Source organism: Triturus cristatus, chromosome 6 (assembly GCF_964204655.1).
Source record: "Triturus cristatus chromosome 6, aTriCri1.1, whole genome shotgun sequence".
Classification (NCBI taxonomy): Eukaryota; Metazoa; Chordata; class Amphibia; order Caudata; family Salamandridae; genus Triturus; species Triturus cristatus.
Window position 1 is genome coordinate 1517341878 of NC_140589.1, and position 27459 is coordinate 1517369336.

The 27459-nt window shown below is 42.4% G+C and overlaps 1 protein-coding gene across 3 annotated transcripts in view; it reads left to right on the plus strand.

The window, feature by feature from the left end:
- The window catches only part of PLCB1 (phospholipase C beta 1), a 2173917-nt gene that overhangs the window by 992052 nt on the left and 1154406 nt on the right, over positions 1-27459 (plus strand). For all 3 annotated transcript variants that reach the window (XM_085612648.1, XM_085612647.1, XM_085612649.1), the window contains exon 5: positions 10973-11052. In XM_085612648.1, coding sequence (XP_085468774.1) covers positions 10973-11052 — 80 coding nt within the window. The remainder of the gene's footprint in view (positions 1-10972; positions 11053-27459) is intronic.

A 27459-nucleotide genomic window follows, 5' to 3' on the forward strand; every position in this document is an offset into this window, starting at 1 on the left:
CCCCATTTTTAATACACTGCACTCTGCCTTCTAGGATGTGTAGGGCCTACCCTAGGAGTGACTTATGTGTATTAAAAAGGAAGGGTTGGGCCTGGCAAAAGGTTTGTTATGCCAGGTCAACATGGCAGTTTAAAAACTGCACACACAGGCTGCAATGGCAGGCCTTAGACATGTATAGAGGGCTACTTAAGTGGGTGCCACAATCAGTGCTGCAGTACCACTAGTATTATTTAATTTACAGGCCCTGGAAGCATATAGTACCACTTTACTAGGGACTTACAGGTACATTAAAGTGGATGTAAACCAATTCGACCAGGTTGAAAGGACTTTAGCACTTCTTAGCAGGCTTAAAGCTAGCAAAAACAAAGTCAGCAAAACAGTAGGGTTGAAGGCAAAAAATTACAGGAGATCAACACCAAGGAGGCCAGGTCTACGCCACATCTTTGGAACATTTAGTTAAAAAAATATCTCTGCTAAAGACAGACCTTAAATGCAGAGCAAAAATTTAAAAGACAGCTATCTAGAATTATTGTTTAATTGGATTTCCTTTTAACAAAATGTGTGATATATTTGAGCCCTTTCAGGGACGTTTTGGAATAGTTATATATTTCATAAACATATGGAGTAATCTATACATTTCCAAGTATCTTAGGTTTATTGGGAAGCACTCCATGAGTCAAGATTGTGATGCTACAGCAATAGAGGCGTCATGGGGGCACTTTTGCGATGAAGCTGTGAATGGATTAAAGTATGTAGAGAACTAAAATACATTGTAAAAGCTCTGAATTACAATTATACATTAGCTCTAGGGAAGCCGTGCAGGGATAGTTCTCTGTCCCACACCTTTGGGTGAGGGACGCAAGGCTTAGTAGTATGGGTTAGATGGAGTTAACAAAGATGCCATGTTAGAGAATGTTAGAGAAGAGAGCCATCATCCACACAGCAGAGTATTTTGGGTTGAAGATCACAATACTAGTTCAAGCTTCAGGCACGAAAGCTACCTCTCAAGTTACACATGTTTCACAAACTCAGATAGCAATAGATCTGTGATTTTATAGGCATAAGCTACGAAGCTGACTATATGGTCATAGAGATTGTAGAGCCCAAGACTCAGACAGCAGTCGCTTTGCTACTGCACAGCTAATATGCCCCTCAGTTTAGAGATTGATGCCTAAAATATCAGACAGGCAAGCTGTCCATCAAAAAGCAGTGCTATCACTGAGGTGAAACAGATCTAAGAATATCATGCATGTGACAGCAAAGCTACACCTCAGGCAACACGGACCTTGCAGGTTCAGGCCTATGTTGAAAGAGCTAATGCACAAGTTACAGAACCCACCTAGGGTCAGTCTGACATCAAAACTACCTCGCAGGTTACACAGATCCTACAAACTTGGTCTCTGTACATCACCTTCATCCCTCAATATTCAAGGATGCCCCAACTAAGGTTTCAGACAGAACAAAGATCCAAAAGGAGGGTGGTATCACACTGCCTCACATCCCAGCACTCAGTTCACCCCAATGCATCATGTTAAACGCAGTGCATGATAGTACTTACTTCAGTGACAGTCTTTAGTTTACACCCTTGTTGGTGCAGCCAGTGCTGTGTATCTCTACACATGTACTCCCACCCTCTTTTTGTTTTTTTTTAAAGAACCAGGTTGACATGTTTCAACAGTATCAAGCCAATGACAATAGAGCCAACCATCAGGTTCCCAATCGGTGAACATATCTAACATTATGGGAGATAGATGAGGTAATCGACTGTATTCAAGACTCGGTTTTTTAGCACCATTCCTCAACACAAGTGTTTTAATCTGCCACATTCTGTCATCATGCACCTCAACACAATATATAAGGGTCAGATGTACACCCTAGTACAACATATGTCAGTTAATACTGCCACTTATGAGCATTATGTAACAAGGGCAAACTCTAAAATATCCAGTAACTCAGACAGATATATTTCTATCCCTTGTCAAATGGAAATGGTGCAATTTGAAACAAAAGCGATTATGTTGTTAATGAGCATTGCTGGACTTGTGTGTCAAGCCCCAGTAGGATAGTTTCTTATAGGTGTTCTGTGATTAGTTGTGCCTTTTTCCCTGACTTAGCTGTAAATTACTTTTGCATTACTAGGGCTCATTTACAAAGAATTTTCTGTGAGTAGGTGTGTCTTCCTCCAAATCTAACTATGGCTTGCTCATGTATTTCGTGAGTAAAACATGTTTATAAGGCCCTTGATTAATAAAGCATTTTCATGGTCGATGCCAGATCTGACTTAAAACTGGTGACAGCTCCCCGTGTACTGTCAGTGGATCCCTAAGTCAACAGTGAGTCCCCAGCATTCCGCATACTAGCCCATTATTGTGCAAATGGCCACCTGGAAAAATGTGGCCATCTGTGAGTTCGCATCAAAGGACATGTAACAAACCTTACCTCTTTTTGAACATCTCAGAAATGTATTTTGTACAAACAATTCTTGTTTGAGCTATTCAGCTATTAAAATGTTCATTTGCGTGGCACAGTTTCAGATATATTTGTGAATGTTCATAAATTGTTGTCGAGAGAAGGGCTGAACTCAGAGTATAGGTTTGAATTCCTGAATATCCTAGGGCTGCCAGTTCAGCGAGGGAGTAAACTTCTCTGTAAGTGAGAGATATCCTGGAGCTGGAAACTACTGAAGGAACTGTGCAATTCTTGCCTTGCTAATGCTAACAGGATGAAGAAAAACATGTATTTATAAGAGTGTCACTTTACTTTCTCAACAATGCGTCACACATCCTAAAGAAAGATAATTTAATTATATATTTTATGAGACACATTTTTCTCACAGTTTGCTCAGATAATCTACGTTCTGTATGCCTTTGTTATTTATTCACTCACCACGGATGCAGTCTTGTTCACCTTTCTGCAAGTATTTTCATGAAGAATGGATATACATATGCATCTGTTCACCTTTAAAATAGTTCATAGAGAGAGATGTCTTCTGTACTACACAGTGCTATCCAAATCAAATCCTGCTTATGAGAGTTTGTTTTAAAAAGGATCAGAGTTTCTTTTAAAAAGGATTAAAAACCCAAATGCATACATAGGAAAGATGGAATCATTGTAATGGATGGATTTGAGTATAATACTTTACAGAGCATCAGGGTCTGACAATCTCTCGATGCTTCATATTACCCAGTTTGCCCTAGCACCTTGCAGACTCACTTTAACTCCTCACTGGAAATATGAACTTCCTTTAGCAAGTTCAATGTATTTAATGCGTTCCCCTATCTATCAGAGATATGAATAAGTGAGAGGCAGTAAATGGGTGACCCACATGTTTATTTTCTTGGAAAGTGGTGATCAGCACGTTTATTTTAGAAAACAGATGCCCGCCAAAAACGCTATAATGAATGATAAATAATGTATACTTCAAGGGAGAAAACAGAAGTGCAATTTACGCATTTAAGTGCGTGCTGAATGGCATAGATTCGGCTGTGCATGCATAAATTATATACATGGTCATTTGTAATGGAGTTGTAAAATACAACATTTCTAAAGAATTATCAGAGGAGTGACCAAGAAAAGCAATTGAAAAGTGATTTAAACCCAAAAAGTAATATCTTTCGATGCTTGAAGCAGTCATACTTTGTGGAGAAAGTGTGGTAAAATTCACCAAATCATCCTAAACAACAAGATGTGTGTAACAGTCGTTGTTAATGAGAGGAAACCTAAAGGTTAAGCATCACAGTTGAAGATTGTATTGATAACTGCTTCCAGCTGGCACCCATTGTCTGAGTTTACCACCATGGTTGTTTTAGCGATTTTCAATAACATTTCCATCCATGGATGCCGATTGGCCAGATGTAGCGGAAGTGGCATCACATATCCTTTGACCTTAATGACACCACAGGAAGTGACATCATATGAATGCTGACCCTCTTTTTTCCGGAAATTATGTCACTTGACGTTAGCCTTGATGACATCACAGTAGCTGACAACGCTGAAGTTCTATCATAACTGCATGATTAATGTAACAGCACAACATAGGCAAATGTCTATTGGAGATAACACCTATATTATTCTTTTTATTTGAACTTTGAAAGTTCTGGGACTTGAATTGTAGTGAGTGGGCGAAGTGAGTAAGTTGAACCTCTTATAGGGGTTTCGTTTCCCTAGAACATTTGGAAAAGAAATGGGTCTAATAGTGCATTTTAAAGCATATTTTTGCATACATTTGCTAAAATGCAATAGGCTTTGAAAGAACATTTACTAAATTTCAACACCATTCACGGTCTACCATGATGCTCTCTAGGTGTAGACCCGATTTTTTCAAAATGTGCTATGGGTGGCCCATATGTCAAAATGTACCTGCATTGTCCCAGGGCTCATATTTTGTAGTGGGTACCCCATGTTCCATGGATGCCCTCAATATGACAGTGTAGATATTTGCCATGGGAGACCCTCATTTCACATATTACCTCTGTATGCCATGGTCAGAATGTTGTCATGGTTGCCACACCCATATGTCAGGCTGTTCTCCTTTATGCCAGGAATTACCTCCAAGGTGATAGCACCAGCATTTTGTCACAGGTGCCCTCATGACATGAATTTCCTCAAGTATGCCAAAATGTTTCCATGGGTGCTCCTCTATCTAATCATACCTCTAGTTTGCCAGTACTAGTATTTTACCATGGGTCCCCATTATGGCAAGCATTATTGCCAGCGCCAGTGTATTGGCACAGTTTTCTGTCATGTTAAGAATTAATCCAATTATACCAGTGCCAATATTTTGCCATAGTTGTTTCTGTAAGGCAAACATTACCTTCAGTATGTAAGGACCAATGACAAACTTACAAGCATGACACCACATTCTCACTGACTCACTCACTCACATTCACTGACTCACACTCTTGAACACATTTTTGTTAGAAATGGGGGTCTCTAAGTAGCAGAGGTAGGTACCTTTGCCAAAGTACAGACCCTTGCTTCTAGTCAAGGTAAGGGGGACACACACTTTAGATAACCTCTGCTCACCCCTTTGGTATCTTGGCACGAGCAGATAGGCTTATCTCAAAGGCAATGTGTAAAGTATTTGTACCTTAAAACACACAATAACACAGTGAAAACACCACAAATGGACACCACACCAGTTTAGAAAAACAAAGTATCTTTATGTAAACCAAACAAGACAAACAAAACTAAAATCCAACATACATATATCAAAATAACCATTAAAAACAGTTACTTGCAGAAATAGCACGTGTAGAAATAAATAGCTCCAACTGGGGCTATTACGACGTTGTGACAGGTATAAATCCAAAGTACGGCGACAACTGCGAGGTTGTCTTTAAGGCTCTGCATGGTATTGGACCCAAGCCATTACAGAGCAGATTTGAATGGTATATCCCCTCACGTAACCTTCGTTCCTCCTCGGCTAAACTGGTGAGAGTATCCAGGTTTAGAAGAGTTAGATCTGGAGGTAGAGCTTTCAGTATTGCAGCAGCTTTGGCTTGGAACAAACTCCCAGCCGAAGTTAGACAGATAGAAAACCTGCTGCCGTTCAGAAAGAAATTAAAGACTTGGCTCTTTCCTAGGGCGTAAGTATGTGGCCGTGTCCTCTCATCCTTTCTGACCCTGTGCTCTCCACTACACTCAAGGTTGACTGACTTCAAGCGTTCAAGCGCCAAGATACCCGTAGGGTCACAGTGTGCTCTATAAATGCTGAATACAATACAATACAATACCCCATTTGTCTTCTCTTTGTGGCTAGGGTCGCTGAGCCCAGTCCAAACCAGTTCTGTCCTCTCTAGTGCAGCATCACTACAATAGGTGGAGACAGCATTGTGCAGAGGAGACACTGCCTAAACAGGTGTTAGTGAAAATCCTTCCACCACCCTAAATGCAGCCAAGGTCTATTCTGCTCCGCTATAAGTCCCCCAGTAAATGCAGGTCACACCTCAACCCCCCTTTCATCTGTCTACAGTGAATGCACATCCCCAGCCCCTGTCACTCCAAAATCAGACAGTCATTACACAAACCAGCAGAGGCACACAGAATGGTTAAATAAGAAAATGCCTACTTTCTAAAAGTGGCATTTTCAAACACACAATTTAAAAACCATCTCCATAAAAGTTCAGGGAGCCTAAACTCCATATCTCTCTCTTGTCCCAATGGAAAGTTTTACTTGTAAGATGTTACAAAGGAACTCTCATGTTAGCCTATGGCACAGATAGATAGCGTTTCAATAGTGAAAAAAATTAAATTGCCAGTACATCTGCTACTCTTTATACTCTGCACCCTGCCCATGGGGGTATATTGGGCCTACCTCAGGGTTGCCTTACATGTACGAAAGGGAAGGTGGAGGCCTGGCAAGTGGGTGAACTTGCCAGATCGACATGGCAGTTGAAAGTGCACTCACAGACACTGCCCTGGCAGGTCTGAGATACTTTTACAGGGCTACTCATGTGGGTGGCACAATCAGTGCTGCAGGCCCTCTAATAGCATTTGATTTACAGGCCCTGGAACACTAAGTGCACTTTACTAGGGACTTACCAGCAAAATCAAATATGCCAATCATGGATAACCAATCCAAATCACAATTTACACAGAGAACATATGCACTTTAACACTGTTTAGTGGTGGTAAAGTGCCAAGAGTCCTGTAGCCAACAAAAATAGGTAAGTAAAAATAGGAGGAAGAAGCAAAAAGTTTGGGGATAACCCTGCAAAAATGGCCATTTCCAACACTTTTAATACTCATTCTTATTCTTTCTCACACATTCTCACTATGTACCTGTCATTGGCTCTCACTCACACACAAAGACAACACATGCCCACATAGGCACACTCTCGCTCTCATAAAAATAAACTCTCACCTGCAAACATGCACGCAGGATTCATTTTAAATCAGCTTTTTATTTACTTCAGCTGGCACAAAAAGTCCTGTTCCAGCGAATTGTGCTCTATTTTTAATTACGCTAATAATGACTAATTGAATATCATTCAATCAAAATAAGATTTATTCGATATCACAGTGTGAATCATAAAATCGTACACAATAAAACCAATATACAGTGTGCAACATAAAATACAATACGCTTTTTAAAAATCAGATAAGATACAGATGCAGATACAGCTGAAAATGGAACAGTTCTCTGCTCCCTGGTTAATAATTTCCTCCGAGTAATAACGGCCCATAAACATTTTGATAAAACAGCACATATATATACATTTGGAAGTAATTGTAAATATTAAAAAGCTGGACGACATTGCATTAAATTCAAGGGCTTTACCAGTGGCTTAATTAATGAGTGCTTCAAATCTGAATAACATTGACAAAAAAATAATATATGCATAGGAGACTGTTTAAATAAATTGTTACAAGGGCAATAATGCAAAATGTCCAGCCTGAATCATGTTGAAGCAAATCTATGTTGAGCATTATGTACACTTGCTAAATAGGGTTGTAAATCAAAGGTGGTTAAAGTCCACTGATTTTTAAGTACAGATGGTTTAAGAATTTCAGTGGGCAACTTTGTTTTCTCAAGCAATACTAGGCACTCCAGTTTTAGCGCTTTTCTAGGTATACTGCTCAGCTGTTCTGGAAGATCGAAATCTTTAGAATGACCTTTTAGTCAAAAATTGGTTGACAAACTTCAGCCAAGAAACTTTGAAAACACACTCTGATCTAAGGCAATCCTTTGAGATGGCACGATTGAGCTCTGTATGGTCCGATGTCCAGATTTTATGCCAGAGCAAGACTGGCTGGACTTTTATCAGATCTTCCAAAAATGGACCTCCCAGTTCTGAATGACAAACGAAAGTAGAGCAACATTTAGGAAGAGCTAAAAGATTTCTAAAACAGGCATTGTCTATCAGTTGCAAGGAATCGACGTTTACATGGCCCAAAACCTTGGAACCTTACATTGCAATAGATCGACATTTAGAATTATACGTAATCATCATCTCTTTTGGATGTTTATGCTCGATTTCTAAGAGAAATTGAGTAAGACCGTGATAGATTTGATGACTATTATTCACTAATTGTATGATAAAAACTTAACAGAAATCAAAGAGTGTGCCTTCACCCCTGTGTTATGGGTCTGATTTTGCAACCTCTGAGGCCAATGGTTGCAAAAGCAGTGCTAGGTGTTGTCGGGGGCAAGCCAGGGGTCACAGCTACATACCCTGAGAACCTCTAAATGATGTTCATTCATCTCTACTGTATTACCTTGCCCACTGCACCGATAAAACGTCCTTGCTCCGTGCCCCAGTCACAATGATGAAAGCTTACAAAGGCTTGAAGTGCTCTATAAAAAGAGCAACCATCCAATTATGCAGGGTTTTAACATTGGACATTAAGAATCATTTTCCTTATTAGGCTGCAAATAGGCTGGTGTGCGTTGTAAGTTGATGGAAGGTGTACATTACACATGAGTCGCCTGGAAATGTGTATGAAATTAAGTACATTTTGAGTAATCCTTAAGCATATGCTTAACTTGCTGGATTTTTAACAAACCCTTTTGAGTTCAATAAGTGCCTGTTGGCTTGAATGTGATCTTTTTTCTATTTTAACACATTTTGGCAACAATAGAACACATTACAATAAAAAATTGTTACACCTGGTAAGTAGGGCCCCATTATGAATGGCTTCTTATTCCTAGGCAATACTACCACACCTGTTTTACATATACAGGACAGGGGGCACTAGAAAGAGAAGTTCCAGGTATTCCCAGGGATCAAAAGTTGATCCCTTATAGGCTCCTATGGAATGTGAACCCGAACAGGTATGAGCTGGAGGGTTTGTCCCCAGTAAACACTGTGGGATTTCCACACCCGAGAATGGTGGGTGCTGTGAAACCGCTCCACTTAAAATCTCATTTACAATTAAAACTTTTACTGGCCGAACGAGAACAATGGCCCACTCGATAAATGAGAACCATAGCATGTAAAATAACTTAGTAGACCAAAATCTCTGTCAACACCTTCACACGTGGCTGGAGCACTAACCTATCCCACATATTCAATGTTAGATACTTTATTTGCGGAGGATTTTATTTTTGATATTCATGTCTCTAGTCTGGATATAAAAAATCTTATTTGGCAAATCCTTGTAATCCTAGTGATTTGTACATGGTCTAATTAACGTCAAAGGTTGAAGCGGGACTTATATCTGAGGGGTTTTATTGATCTGACAGAAACCTTTAGAATTCTGAGTATGATAATTAAAAACACTCCAAGTGGATGACAACCTTTGTATAGCTAGTCTAGATTCAAACAAATGAAGGTCACTACAGTCAGAGTGTCTTATTTATCCTTTAAAAAAATGTATGTCACTTTCCTTGGCCTTCCTAGTTGCCGCCTGCCCTTATAGATCTTTTGTCCCCTTGACATTCTAAAATATCCTTTTAATTATAAAGACAGCAACAGAATCGACCTACAGTGTGATCATTAAAAAGAGATATTTGCCCCTCTGCAATGAAGGTCCAGTATTATATATAGGAAGACACTCCCAAGCCCATGAACAAAGAGTCTTCAAAAACAGAGGGGAAAACACACTTTATGCCGGCCTGAAAAATTAAAATTGGAGTCTAAGGTTAGAGAGAGGAAAAAACAAACATTCAAATTAAAAGCAACGTGTTTGGACTACTTTAAAAAAAGTTTAGTTAGGAAACGTTGTGCGATGATACCAAAACTGATGGACGACCCTAAAGCCTAAAGCCAGCTGAACCTCAGTAGCTTGTGACTTAAAGGGGCCAACCAAAATCTCCTTTGTGTGCTCTGTGATATGCTGTGTGTGATGTTTGATGACATGAGCTCTCGCCAGAGAACTAATACTCTCTGAACGTGAGACCTAAAAAAGATGTGAAGGTCTCGCTTTAGCTGTTGGAAATCGGTCCTTAATTGAAAGCCCGGCCATAACTTCGAGCTCTGGCACCAAGCAAAGGGACCTTTCCTGCCTCACGCTTTTTTCCACCCAAGTTTTAAGCGTAGCACTGTGATTTCCAGTGTTTCAAGTTCCGGCGTTACTTGGGGAGCAGTTGCAGAGTGATACTCATCCCAGCTTTTCACGCCTAAATATATGTGTATGATTGGCCGAGTTTAAAAATCCACACTCAAATTCTTCATTTGCCAAAAGTGTTAGAGAAGTATTCATTAATTTCCCGAAAAGTCCAGACAGTTTGCTAATGTGCCTCAAAATAAAGTTATGCAAACAAATTATGGGCGGAAGGCTGAATACATCATGCATTCACCCCAGTCAAGAGATAAAATCCATCGTTCTTTTGCTCACTACACCACCACAGTTTGGACTCAGCCATATAAAAGTCAGTCTTGACCCTGTTTCGCATGGGAGCAGTATATCCCGAACTGCCAAGCTGGGTCCTCCATGGACCGGAAACAAGCAACCTGGGATCGGTTTCAGGGTTTCGCCCCTCATCAGCCAGGCTAGCTTGAATCCAATGGCACAGCCAACAGGTGACCCCCACCTGGGCATATTCATCCCACTTAGGGCGAAAGCGCTACTGCAAAAAATAATGGACTGAATGTTGAGTAAATCAAATATTCACCCCAAGTCAAGAGATCTGGGTTAAATCCATTGTTCTTTTGCTCACCATACCACCCCAGTCTAGACCCAGTAATATGCAAATCATTCTTGACAGTCCAATCGAAATGCCAAGCTAGGTCCTCCCTGGACTGGAAACAAGCATCCTGGAACCAGTTTAGAAATAAAGTTTGACCTGGAATATGTGCTTATTAAACCTGATGCACAGAAAGTGTAAATATTAAATAACCGTTTTGCTTCGTAGGAATCCTGGGGAATAAAACGCTACAGTGCAGGCTTACATCACACGTCTGACGTTAAATGAACACACTCATCTAGAACTGAAGAAATGATGTGATTAAATGATTAATTGATTAAATAATGCTTGTGAATTATTTTGCCTTCATCTAAGTAGCGCCTTTACTTTCTGTCTCTTCAGGAATGGGCAGATGAGATTTTCAATCTGGCGACAAACCTGTTGGCGCAGAACATGTCGAGGGACGCATGTCTGGAAAAAGCGTAAGTAGCCACTGTGTCTCCGGTGTTTACCTCTGAGGGTGTTCCTTCGAGAATTTCCTTTGCTTTTTGTCAGTGTTCGCGCCAGCTATTGTTCAGGGGTTACCGGCTTGTCATTATTATAAACACGACTCTTCCTCTAAAGTAAAAAAACGCACACTTCTGTTATCATTGTGATATAAAAAGAGAAAAACAAAACACATTACTGGAAGGCTAAAAGAAAATTGGCAGGACCAGCATTTCCTAGATACATGCACAGTAGCCAGGAAGTGCATCGTTATGGTCAAAGTCTCGGCTACCGTTCAAAAACATTTTTCAATATTTCTGTCATGTGCGTTTGTGATGGTCATTGCCACACCCGATATTTTCTGGCATTTCCAGTATACTTCTGGACACTCCATAACCCAAGAATTCTTTACTTTAATTGTTTGTGTGACTTGCTAAATCTGGTCTTGGGTTTGTGATCATTCTTGACGTTTAATTCACACAAATTAGCTTGTTGGAATTATCATTTATTGTTGCCAAATATTGCAGTAGGTTATTGAGAATAATGTTTATGTGGGCATAACAATTAAAAGGAAAACTGTTAGTTAATGTCCTTATTTCAATAAAATGAGACACATTTAAAAACTGTTTTAAAAATGTTTTCCCAGCCATTTGCAAACCAGTCTTGACCCGGCTCCAATGGAACAGTCCAGCCTGAAATGCCGAGCCGGGTCCTCTCTCACCAGAATAAATACTCAGACATGGGTCCCATGCACACTGTGTCACTGGAACCAAACTGCACCCAACTGACGATCACCAATCAGTACAAAAACAGTGCTAGTTGCTTGAGTTCTGGTTCAAAGAGGACCTGAAATGAGTTTCCTCACATTTTCTTTGCACACGGGAGGACATAATATCTATAACTCACACCTTCTCCATACCCTGTTTATACCATTTTATATTGTATCAGTCATACCATGTAAAATACTATTTACGATAATAATTATGACATTGCAAATCATATCTTGTGTGAGAACACAGTGCCTAGTAGAGTGGTGAGTTATAGTTAATGTAGTGCGGCTACCGAGTTGACTACAATGTGAATGGAGGTGTGGAAGTTATAATAATTTGATGGAATTGCGTAAATTATGAACTAAAGGTATAAGTATAAATTTAGAAATGTACATTTTTATTAAGCCCGAGCGGAGCTGGCGTAGTGCCTCTACGCGGAGTTCCACGGAGTTGGAAAAAACTAAGTGGAACTCCGCTTCGCTCCCCCTCCCTCATTAATTATAATTTTTTCTTTAAAGGCACTTACCTGCTGTGGCTGCCTCCTCCTCGCCATGGCGGCCCTCCTTCTTCGTCCTTGTCCAGAATTATAATTTATTAGGGAGGGTGGAGGGGCCGGCTAACTCCGCTCCACCGCAGTCTGAGTTTTGTCTAAACTCCACATTTGCAACAGAGCGCGGAGTAGGCAAAACTCTGTAAACTCCGCTGGCAGAGCGGAGTTACCCGCCCAGGCTTAATTTTTATGTACTTTAAATTGTGTTTGTAGCTAAAGAGTAAATGAAGTAATATAACTTTAAAAGTGGTCCATACATTTTAATTTCCAGTGTTTGTGTATTTTAAGATTGGTTTGTAACAAGAGAATAAAACACGTTTTACTAAATATAACAAAGGTTTAACCTTTGCTTTATTCATTAAATTTGTTTTTTTTATCTGTGATTAAAAAATATGGGAAATCAGAGAGTTTACTGCAGTTGAGTGGAGTGTTAATAGGCAGAATGTGGTACAGTAGAGGAGAGTTGTGTAAAGTACAATTGAATGTGGTACAGTGGAATTTTGTACAGTGGAATAGCACAGAGTGTAGTGGCATAAAGTGGAGTGTTGTACAGTGCAGTGCAATACAGTGGAATGGCGTATAGTGTAGTGGTGTACAGTGGAATAGAGTAGAGTGGAGTTTTGTAGAGTGGAGCGGTGTACATTAGAATAATATACAGTTGAGTGGAGGAAGAGTGGAGTGGCTTAGACCATAGTGTGGCACAGTATAATAGCGTACAGTGGAATTGCAGTGACATAGAGTGGAGTGGTGTACAGTGGAGTGAGGTACAGTGTAATGGCATATAGTACAATAGCGTAGAGTGAAATGTTATAGAGTGTAGTGGTGTAGAGTGGAATGTCGTATAGTGGAGTCTTGTACAGTGGAGTGTTATACAGTGTAGTGGTGTAGAGTGGAATAGCATGTTGTGGCATGATGTAGAGTAGAGAGGTGCAGAATGTAGTGGCATAGAGTGGAATAGTGAATACTGTAGATGTGAGAGTGGAGTTGCGTACAATGTAATAGCTTAGAGTAGAGTAGCATAGAGGGTACTAGCATAGAGTGCAGTGGCATAGACTGGAGTGGCATAGAGTGGAATGGGATAGAGTGGAGTGGCACACAGTGGACATGGCAAAAATAAAGTAACATAAAGTTCAGTGGCATACAATGGAGTGATCTACAGTGGATTGGCGTATATTAGAGTGGCGTACAGTGGTGTGCAGTACAACAGATTGGCATACAGTGGAATAGCATAGAGTGGAGGGCCACACAGTGGAGTTGCGTATAGTGGAATAGTGTAGAGTTGTTTGGTGTACTCTGTAGTGCTGTATAGTGCAATGGCATAAAATGGAGTATGTTCAAGTAGATTGGGGTACAGTGAAATAACATAAAGTGAAGTAGCATACAGTTGAGTGGCATGGAGTAGAGTGGTTTAGTTTGGAGTGGCTTACACTGGAGTGGCATACAATGCAATAGTGGGGTAGAGTGGAGTGGCATAGAGCTGAGTAGCGTAGAGTAGAATATCATAGAGAGTAGTGGCATAGAGTGTATTGGCATACAATGGAATAGTGTATAGTAGAGTGACATAAAGTGAAGTAAGGTATAGTGTAATGGATTTCAGAAGAATAGCGTAGGCTGGAACGGCATAGAGTGGAGTAGCGTATAGTGTAGTGGTGTAGAGTGCAGTGTTTTAGAGTGGAATACAATAGTGTGGAGTGGGGTACAGTGTATTGGAGCAGACTGTAATGGCATAGAGTAGAATATCATAGAGAGTAGTGGCATAGAGTGTATTGGCATACAATGGAATAGTGTATAGTAGAGTGACATAAAGTGAAGTAAGGTATAGTGTAATAATAATAATAATAATAATATGAAATTTATAATGCACTCAGCTTACCCAGGGGCATCCCGGCGCAAAAAGATCAGAAGGAAGACACAGCTAATCACTGCTAAGGAAACAAATGAGTCTTAAGAAGTTTCCTAAAAGATAGGATCTTAGGTTCTGAGCGAATCTTGAGGGGGAGAGAGTTCCAGAGGGAGGCCACTTGCACAGAGAAGCGCCTGCCCCCAGAACGAGCTCTTCTTACTCTCGCTGACTGCAAGAGGTGTTTTTGGTCCGAACGAAGCAGACGTGGAGGTTTGTAAGAACGGGCCATATTAGCAAGGATGGGGGGGCCTTTGCCATGTAGAATTTTGTGGGCTGTACATAGCGCTTTAAATCTCACCCGCTCTTTCACGGGGAGCCAGTGAAGCGCTTTGAGGGCCGGGGCAGCAGACTGCCTCCTGGAAATATCCATAAGGACTCTCGCAGCTGCATTTTGCACCTGTTGGAGGATTTTGAAGGTCGCTTCAGGAGCACCGAGAAACAACGCATTCCCATAATCGAGCCTCGATAGAATCAGGCCACGTATCAATAGCTTCCTTGCTGGATCAGGAAGCAGAGGTAGCACCTTTCGGGCTGATCTCAGTAAGCCAAAGCAGACCCCTGCAGTCTTCCTGGCATGAGTCCTGAAGGACAGGTCTTCTTCCAACCATACTCCCAAAGACTTGATCTCCTTCTTGGGGGATGGTGGGTCTCCAAGAGACCGGGGCCAGCAGCTAGCAATAATGGAGGGGCTGGAGTTGCCCAGGAGCATCAGCTCGGTTTTACCTCCATTAAGCTTGAGAGCGGAGATAGACATCCATCGAAAAACATCGGCAAGGCAGTCGTGTAACACCTCAGGATGTTCCGCCAGCTGAGTGAGGCCCACCACCAGCTGAGTATCATCAGCATAGCTGATGATCTTCACCCCCGAGGGGGCGACCACTCTTTCAAGTGGAGTCATATATATATTAAATAAGGTAGGGCTCAATGATGAGCCCTGCGGGACTCCACATTGAAGAGGGATAAGGGCAGATTGCTCTGACCCTTCCCAGACTTGGTAGAAACGGTCAGAAAGAAAAGATTCCAACCATTTCAGGGCCGTCCCTGAGACACCTACCTCTGACAGACGTTGGAGGAGCACCTGATGACTCACGGTGTCAAAGGCAGCACTCAAGTCCAAGAGGATCACTGCCACTGACCCTCCTGTATCCAGAGTGCTCCTTGCCTCCTCCACTACTGCCAGCAGGGCAGTGTCTGTTCCATGGCCGGGGCGGAAACCAGTCTGGGAGTCTCCTAGCAGGTGGTTAGACTCAAGATGGTAAGAGAGCTGACGGTTGACCAACTTTTCTGCAATTTTAGAAAAACCAGGCAGAAGTGAAATAGGCCTGAAGTTGGTCAAATTGGATGGATCCAGTCCTGGTTTTTTCAATAGGGCTTTCACCACAGCCTTTTTCCATCTCTGGGGCACTGTGCCCTGAGCGAGTGAGAGGTTCAGGAGATCAGTAAGAGGAGTGGACAAGGTGTTAGCCACGAGTTTGAGGTGTTTTATGGGAACAGGGTCACTCGGGGAGCCACTCTTCATCTCCAACAGGGCTTTTGTCACCTCCTCCTCCGAGAAGGGGCCAAAAGATGCTAGCTCAATCGAGTGACATGTGCGGCTAATAACCGGTTCATGACAATGAGGAATAGTGGGTAAGGAAAATAAAATTTTCTCTATTTTAGAATGGAAGAAACTAGCCAGTTCCTCACATTTTTCTTTGGGGTTATCATGCCGTACTGGAGGAACTGGGGCTTTCAGGAGTTCCTTAAAGATTTTAAACGATTCTCCAGAAGAATTGCTTGCTCTCTCGATCCTGTTACTAAAGAAAATCTTTTTAGCGTCCTTCAGTGCGCTTTTATATTTCCTCAGCTCCCTTTTGTAATTGGCCCGGCTTTCTTCCGTCTGCTCTCGCCTCCAAGCACGCTCAAGCCTTTTACAAGAGGTTCTGATGCACCTAAGTTCAGGGGTATACCAGGGGGCTGAGCCAGTTCTTCTCTCCCTGACGAGTCTCCTTTTATTCGGGATCAGAAGGTCCAGAGAATTAGTCAGCCATTCGCCCAAGAGCTGATCAGCAATGTTGGGGTCATCTACCAGATGAGGACAGGTTTTAGCCAGTTCTTCCGCCCAACTGTCCACCGGGAGCTTCGACCAGAGTCGTTCCACAATATGTTGTCTAGGTGCGGAGTCACTCCGGTTCTCCTGCGACCAGCTAAACGGAATAAGATGATGATCAGTCCAAGGGAGAGCCAGCGTCTGGAGAGCCAATAGGTTCGCAGAATTGGCAAAAACCGCATCAAGCTGATGACCTCTAATATGAGTGGCTCCCATATTAACTAGATGTAGGTCCAATGCCCTGAGCGAACTTAAAAAATCCCTTGCTACTACGTCATTGGGGTCATCAAAATGGAAGTTGAAATCCCCAAGAATGACAAAGTTGGACGAAGCAGCAGCCAAGGGGATAACGGCCTCCATGAAAGAATCTACAAAGTTCCCTAACGTAGCGGGAGGCCGATAAACAAGGAGACCAGAGATAGAGACAGTGGAGGAGATGCAAAGGGTAAACTGACAACTTTCAGCGTTGTTAATGCCACAGTCTACTGCTTTGCATAAGAGTGTGTCTCTATAGACAATGGCCACTCCACCCCCTCTCCCATCCGGCCTATCAAGATGGAACATGAGGTATCCTGGGGGGAGCGCGTTGATGATGTCGGGATCGGAACCTAAAGTCAGCCACGTTTCCGTCAGGAATAAGACATCAAGACTGTGGTCCTCAAGGACGGAGTGGACCTCCGTAGCATGACAAGGCAGTGACCTGCAATTAAGCAGAGCCATAGTTAATGGGTCAGGATCCTTACGGGTGTTATGCGGGCGACAGACACGACAATGTCTAAATATGGAACCTTCAGTCCAATAGTAGCAACAGCTGGAGTGTCTGGCCGTGCGTAGTGCAAGCAGTGTGTCCCGCGAATACCTGTGTGACGGGGCCCGGGGGCTAGGCGTGTTAAGCAGAGTGGTCTGCCCTATGCCCGTCCGGGCCCGGACGGGCACAGACGGGCTAGTCTTTGGCGTGTCTTCGGCGTGCCGAGGAAGTGCCCGCTGCGCCCGTCCGCTGTGCTTCCGAACAATGAACATAGTAAAGGGGGGTAGGAGGGGGTGTGGCTAAACAAAAGGGGCGTGGCCCTGGGTCACGTGAGAGGTGACGGTGCCAGGAGGTAGACCTTCCCTCAGCAAAGCGCGAAGCAAAAGCAGCAGGTAAGACAGCAAATGCGATAAAAAAAAAAAACTAAACAGTGCAAAAATACAGTTTTTAAAAGCTTAAAGCAGACCCCCGGCTTCCGCCTCAGGGGTGAATAGCGTGTCAGCACCTGTGGAAGCTCGGCGCGGCGATTTCAAGCCTCCGGAGGGGGCGTGGCTAAACAAAAGGGGCGTGGCCCCGGGTCACGTGAGAGGTGACGGTGCCAGGAGGTAGACCTTCCCTCAGCAAAGCGCGAAGCAAAAGCAGCAGGTAAGACAGCAAATGCGATAAAAAAAACAAACTAAACAGTGCAAAAATACAGTTTTTAAAAGCTTAAAGCAGACCCCCGGCTTCCGCCTCAGGGGTGAATAGCGTGTCAGCACCTGTGGAAGCTCGGCGCGGCGATTTCAAGCCTCCGGAGGGGGCGTGGCTAAACAAAAGGGGCGTGGCCCCGGGTCACGTGAGAGGTGACGGTGCCAGGAGGTAGACCTTCCCTCAGCAAAGCGCGAAGCAAAAGCAGCAGGTAAGACAGCAAATGCGATAAAAAAAACAAACTAAACAGTGCAAAAATACAGTTTTTAAAAGCTTAAAGCAGACCCCCGGCTTCCGCCTCAGGGGTGAATAGCGTAATGGATTTCAGAAGAATAGCGTAGGCTGGAACGGCATAGAGTGGAGTAGCGTATAGTGTAGTGGTGTAGAGTGCAGTGTTTTAGAGTGGAATACAATAGTGTGGAGTGGGGTACAGTGTATTGGAGCAGACTGTAATGGCATACAGAGAAGTAGCATACATTGGAGTGGTGTAGAGTGTAATAACATTGAGTGCTGCTGACGTACATTATAGTGACGAAGAGTTGAGTGGCATACAGGGGAATAGCATACAGAAGAGTTGCATTTAATGATGAATTTCTCTTCATCTTAATGGGCTGAGGAGGGGACTAGGCGGACATACCTCTTCTCTGCTGCTGGGGCTCTGACGCTGTTTGTTCCTCCCGCCGCCGGGGATTGCCAGCTTCACGGCCGCTGTGGGGGGGGGACTACAGTTCCCAGCAAGCCCTGCGCCAACATCCTGCACCGCCCACCCACTTCCAGGACCAGCGCGCCCGGAGGCGCATAAATTGCGGTAGTTCCCACTAAGGAGTGGGGACTTCACTTCATCTTAACGGGCTGAGGAGGGGACTAGGCGGACATACCTCTTCTCTGCTGCTGGGGCTCTGACGCTGTTTGTTTGCACCGCCCACCCACTTCCAGGACCAGCGCGCCCGGAGGCGCATAAATTGCGGTAGTTCCCTCCGCGTCGCGGACGCCGGGCAAAGCCCGGGCAAAGGGTGGGCCGTCTGTGGCCGTCCGGGGCAGTACGAGGCTGGGCTGGGCCACAGACTTTGGTCCTTGACTTTTTGAAAACGCCCACACAGAACTGGGTAATAGAACATCTTATCATTAGGTCTTTTATCTAGGGATTGTTATTGTGCCCCATTTGCTATCTGTTTGCATGTAGGATAGTGTTTTAACATAAGTGTATTAAGGGATACTGGCAGCTCCCAATTAAGGCTTTTTTCGGTTTTTTAACCACAAGTTGGCTGTATGCATATCTAGAGATGTCTAAAGTTAACAAGGAGAACGCACGTCCTACCTCAGCTACCCTTGACAATTATCTCGTTAAAGTAGTCGACAAAATTAATAAAGAGCGCCGACAATCCTTGGGTCGGGGAAGTACCTCTGCCCCATTACCCAGCGCTCCTAACTCATCTATCTCCCTGTCCACCACATTAGGGGATGTTAGTGATAACTTGGAGTTTCCTGCACCTTCAACTACGGTTACCCATGTAGAACTAGACCCCAACCTGATCACGCCAGAGTCTTCCCATGTATCACCAGTTCCACACTCTCCTGCTCCGAGAGCCCAGAGAGTACTAAGATCAGGGAGGGGTTTAGGTAGGATAACGCTTCCAAAACAGGGGGGGAATCATAATAAAAAAAGATCTGACCCCCCACCCAAGTGTGTTGTTAGTGACCCAGGTATAGTAATTAACAACTCTCAAGTTAAATTAGACCCTGAGCAGCTAGAGCTCCTGATTAGCATTATAGATGCAAAGCTTGATAAAATTATTAAACCCTTAATGGACAAACTTGATACTCTTTCAGGGGAAGTAAAGAGGTTGGGAGGCCTTTTGAATTCACATATTGGGTCAAAGGTTAGCCCAAAAGAATCTATAAAGGTCAATGGCCCTGTAATGGAGACCCTTAAGATACCTAATGGGGGTTCATGTCCAGTTACTGTAGTTGTACCGAACCCAGTGGTGTGTTTAAGTACTCCAACTAAAACTGCGACAGTTGTCAAGCCAGTGAACATCGAAGCGAAGTCTAAACGATATGGATACCCGACACCTAACTTACCCCCGGATTGTGCACCATATGTGGTGGTTTTAACCAACGTTCCACCACTCTCGGACACCGGGATTCGCAGCAACCTAGAACCCCACGAGTCCCTGAAGTTTAAAACTGTGGCCTGGCTTAACCGAGAGTGCGGTTTCCCAGTAGCTTTTTCCGATCAAATTCTAACCACTACCAGAGCCAACTGGATTGGGAACTCCCACAAAAGTATTAGTGGTGATTGTGTAATTGTTAACCTTAAAAATCCCCAACTTGCTACTACTATCTTGCTCAGAGCCACTTCTCGACCCCTGAACAACCAGGGAATCTTACTCAGACCTTTGGGATTTTTTTATCAACATTCAATTGATCAACCCCCCCAATGGTTTTAGAAGTGGTAGTGGCTGTGCCTCTAGTGTGCCCAGTAGGTTTGAGGTGGTTACATCCAACCGGTTTCAACCCTTGAGTGTTTTAGACTCTAATGATTGACTGGTTCTTGATGAGGCGCTGCTTGAAGTTGGAACAGTATTCTGTGGAGTAGAGTCAGAAGGAATTACTATAGGGCCCCCAGCTAATGTTAATGTGCTTCTTGACTGTTGCGCGATATCCAGCTTCGTGGGTGATGCTGAGGGAGGAAGTGGGGTTTTGCCTGTAGTAGACAACCACTGCCCGAGTCCAAGCTTTTTTAACCACGATGAAGTTATTGAAACACCTACTGGGTCCTCGAGTAGTTTTCTAGCCAGCTGCAATGTTGCGGGTTTAGCATCCAAAGAAGATAGTCTGGGGTGGTTAGAATTTATCGACCTTTTCGATATCTGTTGTTTCCAGGAAATCTGGTGCAAAAATTTCTCCGGTTACAATGGTTTTGTCTCTTACCAGTTACCTGCTATGGCATCTACTTCCGGTAGAGCTAAGGGAGGGCTTCTGGTTTTGATCTCTATCAAACTACCCATTATTGTCAAAAAACATGTTTTAGTGGGGGCTCACTCCCAGATTTTAGGCTTTCTCAGGGGGACGGAAGAAATATTCTTTTAATTAATTTTTATAATAATATCTTTGACAGCACCAGGCACCTGGTGGTAGACGCAGTAGGTAGTGCTCTGATTGATATTATAGCGGGTTCAAATGTTGTGTTTGAATATATTCTGGCGGGGGATTTTAATATTGCAGTATGTCCCCTCTCCAACCATTGTACGTGTGGGGTCACAAACCGCTTTGGGGATGCGGATCTCCATTTCCCTCATAATAACTATGGGGAATCCCTGAACCATCTCTTAGCGGCACATGATATGGAAATATTGGTCAATGAAAAGAATGATCTAGGTGAGAGTATTCCCACATTTTCTGGGAGGGGGGCAAATACTGTTATTGATTTTATCAGTTTGTCATCGAGCCTTGTCCCATGGAGTTTGGCACCTAAGGTCATGGATATAATGCTTAGCGACCATAACTGTATTACTGTTGAGGTTACTATATGGAATAAAAAACCTGTACCTGAAACGGGGGTTATAACTAATATTGAACCACATAGACCAAATGGTACAAGCTGAAGATGGAAAGGCGACAAAGCGGAAATGACGTCTGATCTAATTATTAATAGCTGCTTATCTGAAATTATTGAGATTCTTGAGCAGGCTGACGTCACTGCCGATTCTATTCAACATTTTATTAGAATTAATTCCATCATTGATCAAAAATTTACCAAATCAGCTGAGCGTAAGTCCAATCAGCAAAGGGGATTGTTCAATCATGCTTGCACCCTCGCACTCAAAGAGCTTAAAGATGCACTGGCAACCAAACCCAGAGATAGCAACCAGGTGTCCCAGCTTAGATTAAATTATAAGATTACAGTTAAGCAAAGGAAGACGGAGTTACAACACGAGGCCTGGGATAAATTGACACAGGCTGCTGAAAGGAAAGACTGTACACTATTTTGGGCCACTGTTAACTGTCCATTTTTAAAAGATGAGAAGGTACCAGAATTAACATCTACAGTCAGTATGGAAACATGGATTTCCCATTTTTCTATAATTTTTTATTTGGATAAAGCCCTGGGTAACCATTCTGACTGTTGACCTATTGTCCCCTTGGACATTAGCATCACCGAGGTCTTGGATAGCATCGGTGCAAGCAAAGGGGGAAAGGCTCAGGGTCCCGATGGGGTGCCCATCGATGTTTATAAGTTAGTCCCGGAGGTATGGGGACCCATGCTGGTTAAAGTTTTTAATGCAGCAGTTTGTTTTGGGGTACCCCCAACTTGGGAGGAATCAATTATAATTCCAATATTTAAGAAAGGAGATCGGGGGGACGTGAAGAATTACCGTCCCATCTCCCTGCTGGATTCCTCTGTGAAAATAATGAGCCGGGTACTTTTGGTCAGGCTGGAAGAATGGGCAGAATCCAATGGCATCCTGGCAAACTGCCAGTATGGGTTTAGAAAGGGACGCGGGACGATCGAGCAATGTTTGAATCTCGAACTTTTGATTGGAAATACACCCAGACTAAGAAGGGCTCTATTTATCTCTGCTTTGCAGACTTGAGTAGTGCTTTTGATATGGTGGACCATGCAATTCTCTGGGCCAAGTTGATTGAAATGGGGGCCCCTGAGGGTATTGTCTTTTTCTTGGCACGACTCTATGTCAAACTACGTACTAGCGTACGATATGGTTCTAGTGGGGAGTGTACCACCAAATTTTTGATCGGACGGGGCATAAGACAGGGGTGTGTTCTTGCCCCCTGCTCTTTACCCTTTTCATTAATGAAGTGGACTCCGTCCTACAGACGGTAGCGGCAGACGCCCCTAGAGTTAGTAATATTAGCGTCCTGGTATTACTATATGCGGACGATGCCGTGTTACTGTCCAGGACCCCGATAGGCCTTCAACGCTTAATGGATGGGTTTTCACAGTTCATTAAATCTAGAAAATTAGTGATTAATGAAACCAAAACTTATACCATGGAGTGTGGGCCGGGGAAGAGTAAGCCCCACTCTTATTATATAGATGAACATAGGGTCCAACAAGTCAATAATTTCAGTTATCTTGGTATCACGTTTTCCAAGAATTGCAGTTGGGCCAGCGAGCATATAAGTGTTAGAGCTAAGATGGCAAGGAGCGCTAATGGGGTCTTTACCTTTGCCACTAAATTAGGGGATAAACGGATAAGCGATATGCTTAAGATCTTTCAGTCACGATGCCTCTCCACCGCCCTTTATGGGGCGGCGGTTTGGGGTTTTGCCCCGGCCGGGAGCTTACAGGTGGAGGAGAATGTCTTTTTAAAAAGACTTTTGTGTTTGCCCAAATCTGCTTCTAATGACTTAGTCCATAGAGAACTTGGTGTTCCATTTCTGAATGATCTGATCCTCCTGAGGCCATTATTGCTGTGGCGGTCAATTTGGCTGAAAGAAGAGACATCTTTAAACAGAGCTATTATTAATGATTGTCTCACTGTTGATAACCATTTAAAGATCCCATGGATTAAATATATTATCAACAGTTTCCAGGAGATCTATGGCCTTGATATTAAAACTGATAGATATGGGGCTTCAGAAATTCCAAAGTCAGAAATGAAGCATATCTTTTTGATGTGTAAAACTGAGAGACGGGCCTGTAATACTGGCATTCTATCCACCTGTGTGCGTTACAGCAATATGAATGAAATGGAGGGTTATCAACCTTATTTGACGGATGTATGACGTTACAACGCATGCTTTTACAACGCATGCTGTTACAACGAAAGTTTTACAACGCATGCGATGTTACAACGCATGCTTTTACAACGCAAGTCTTTACATCGACATACACTAGATGGCGTGCTGACATTAGAAATGTGTAATTTACTATTCTAACTCCAGTCCACGTTGCAGTAGGGAAGGTGTTTGGATAGTAAACTACACTATTTCTAATGTTAGCACGCCATCTAGTGCAAGTCGATGTAAAGACTTGCGTTGTAAAAGCATGCGTTGTAACATCGCATGCGTTGTAAAAGTTTCGTTGTAATGGTAGTGCGGTGTAAAAGTTGCGTTGTAAAGGTTGTTCCCCTTATTTGACCCAAGTGACCAGAGTTTCGCATCAGTTTGTTTTAACTAGACTAAGAATGGGGATTGTGCATAATCTGGTTGCTTTCCCTTCCGTGAACAAGCAGCCTGTTGGTCCCTGTCCGTGTGATAACTTGTCAGCACAAAGCACTACGCACTTTCTCTTGCTGTGTCAATTATATGGGAACTTCCGTAAAGCCTTTTTAAAACCCATTTTTGTTAAGTTTGGTGTCAGAACTGTACATGATTCCATGAAATTGCTCTTTAATCTAAACCACCCTGACATTTGTTTTTTTTACTGCTACTTTCTTATTAAAGGCTATCAATGTTAGGAAAAGTATAAGTTTTTAATTATTTATTCTCCCCTCGCCTGTATTATATGTCTTCTTTTTAATTATCAGCTGTTTATTGTGATTGTAATTGTACCGTTATTGTATTTTATTATATGTGTGCTTTATGGACATTGCTGTTTTGTTCTGAATAAAGCCTTATGAAATGAAATGAAATGAAATGAGTGTTGTACAGTGGAAAAGGATAGCTCGTATAGGGTAGAGTGGTTTGGAGTGACATACAGTGGAGTAGTGTAGAGTAGAATGACATAGAGTGGAGTGAGGTGCATTGTAGTGGTGTACATTGGAATAGTGTAGAGTGGAGTGGCATAGAGTGGAGAAAGATACAGTGTTTGGGCGTACCGTAGAATAGCATAAAGTGAAATGGTGTTTACTGAAGAAGTGGCATATAGTGGAATAGCGTACACTGGAGTGGGCTATGGTAGACTTGCGTAGAGTGGAGTGGCATACAGTGGAGTAGCATACAGTAGAATAGTGTATATTAGATTTACATATATGAAATGGCAGAGAGTGAAGCAACATAGAGTGGAGTGTCTTAAAACTGAGTTGCGTACAGTGGAATAGTGTAGGGTGCATTGGCATATAGTGTAGTAGCATGCAGTGGGGGGTGTAGAATTGAGTGTCATACAGTTGAGATGCATACAGTGGAATACCATCAAATGGAGTGGTGTGTAGTGCAGTGGCATACACTGCAGTGTGTTAGAGTGGAGCGGCATACAATTAAATAGCATAGACTAGAGGGACATGCAGTGGAGTCACGTGGAGTGAAGTGGCATAGAGTAGACTGCTGTAGAGTGGACCGGCATTGAGTGGAGTGAGATACAGTGCGGCAGCATACATTCGAATAGAATAGAGTAGAGTGTTGAATAGTGAAGTGGCATACAGTGGAATAGCGTACGCTGGAGTGGGGTATAGTAGAGTGAAGTAGAAAGGAGAGACATAGAGTAAAATAGTGTAGAGTAAAGTACAGTGATTAGAGTGATTTAGAGTGGTGTGCAGTGCATTGTGGTAGATTGTAGTGGCATCAACAATTTAGAGAGTAAGCCCTTTTATGAAGGCACAATGGATAGAGTTCAGCCAAACCAATACAAATGTTTTTGCCCTGAACTTATTGTTTAAATCCAAACTTTCGCTATGTGGATGCATAATTATCAATACAAGAACAAAATATATAACGTTGATGTAAAAAATAACAGATTTCGCTACAACCACACTATTTAGGCATGGAGTGGAGTTACATATAGTGAAATAGCGTAGAGTAGAGTGGCGTAGCATGGAGTGTCGTATAGTGGAATAGTGTAGAGTGTAGTACGGTAGAGTGGATTGGCATACAGCAGAGTGACATAAAGTGGAGGTACCTAACCTATGGTCCAGAAACCTATGGGGGTCCGCAAAGCCTACTCATGGGATCCATGACTGATAACAAAATTAAATAATGTTAACTTTATTAGAGTATAAGTAAATAAAAAGCAGAATTGAAAAGTAAATTTTTAAAACGTTATGTCAATTAGAAATTGGAGGCTAATAATGAAGTTAGTGTTCTCAGATTGATTCATAGGAGCAGTGCAAGTGTATTAAACAGAATATAGTATGGACGATGAATGACCTCAGCCAAATTTATAAAAGCTCCAATCTTCCCCTTAAAATAATAATTATATTTTAAAAATGTTTTGAATTTAATAAAATATTTATCATGTATTTGTTTGATGACAGCTCATTGCTGCATTTTTATGTGTATTGGTTTGCGATTGAAATCATCAGAAATGCTTAGGCCAGATTTCCCAGCTTCCAGTGATAACACAATGGGGGGTCCCTGGATTCAAATAAGTATTCAGTGAGGGTCCCTGAGTTTCAATATTGATTAAGTGGGGTCCAGAGAAGTCAAAAGATTATGAACCACTGGTGTAGAGTCTAGTGTCATAGGATGGAGTGACATACAGTTTAAGAGGGTACATTGGATTGTCGTAGTGTGGAGAGGTGTATATTGGAGTGGTGTACAGTGGAGTGGCATAATATGTAGTGGCGAACAGAGGAATACCATACTGTGCAGTGGTGTACACTGAAGAAACATAGAGTGGAAAGGTATAGAGTGCAAGAGTGTAGGGTGTAATGTCATAGACTGGAATTGCATACTGTGAAATAACTTACTGTGGAGTACGTTAGAGTAGAGTGGCATAAAATGGAGTAGCATATAGGGTAATAGCGTACAGTGTAGTGGTACAGAGTGGAGTGGCATAGAGTGAAATGGGGTAGAGTGGAGTGGCGTACACTTCATTAGCATAGAGTGGAATGGCTTCAGCTGGAGTCACATAGAGTGGAGTGGCATATAGTGTAAAGCGTATGGTGGAGTATGGCAATTAAAACAGATGTAGCATGAAACTGTGTTAACCGATGTAGATGTAATGTGGCAGGAAAATATGTTATTTGGTGTAAATGGTAATTTTAACAGTATGTGTGAATAGTGTAGGTGCTTTATTAAAGTTATAATTTTTAAAATACTTAGTTTATTTATTGTCCACAGTATACCACGGTATGTTCTGTGTATACCACAGTGCATGCGCATGACAAGGTAGGATGTGATTGGCTCATAGCAGTGTTTTCCAAAGGTAAAAACAGCCATGTCTTTTCCTGGATAGTTTGTTTGTGTTCTGCGTTTCGCTGCATTCTTGTTTAGGGTCTTAGATGTGGGTAATTAGTATGTTTAATTGTTGTTTTCTATCCATTACCATTCCATTCAATAACTTTATTTTGGTCTCGAGGACCATAAAAGTACAGTTCAAAACAGTATAAAAAGACAGTGTATACATTTAGATCATGGGTAATACACTATCATAAAACTACTGTGTGAAGAGGAACACCACATTTAAACATAAAGGAGCATAGTTTAAAAGGAATCCAAAAAAAGAAGTCCTTAGACAGTTAGAAAGACATAAAATTGGGGTACTGTCCCAAGATAAAACAATAAAAATATGTATATACAGAATAAAAATAACATACCATTACCACTTTCATAAAGTGTGAATAGTTAGAGAAATATATTTATAATGTTCTATATATTTTTACATGGGTTTATGGAGAACTGTGCATTTAAAAAAAAAAAAGTAGCATGGTGATTTGTAGGTATTAAGGCAATATGTGGTAGACTTTTTCCTGAAGATTTAAAATGCCAAAAATTGGAAAATACGCTGTAGTACATTATATTTGTCAAATATA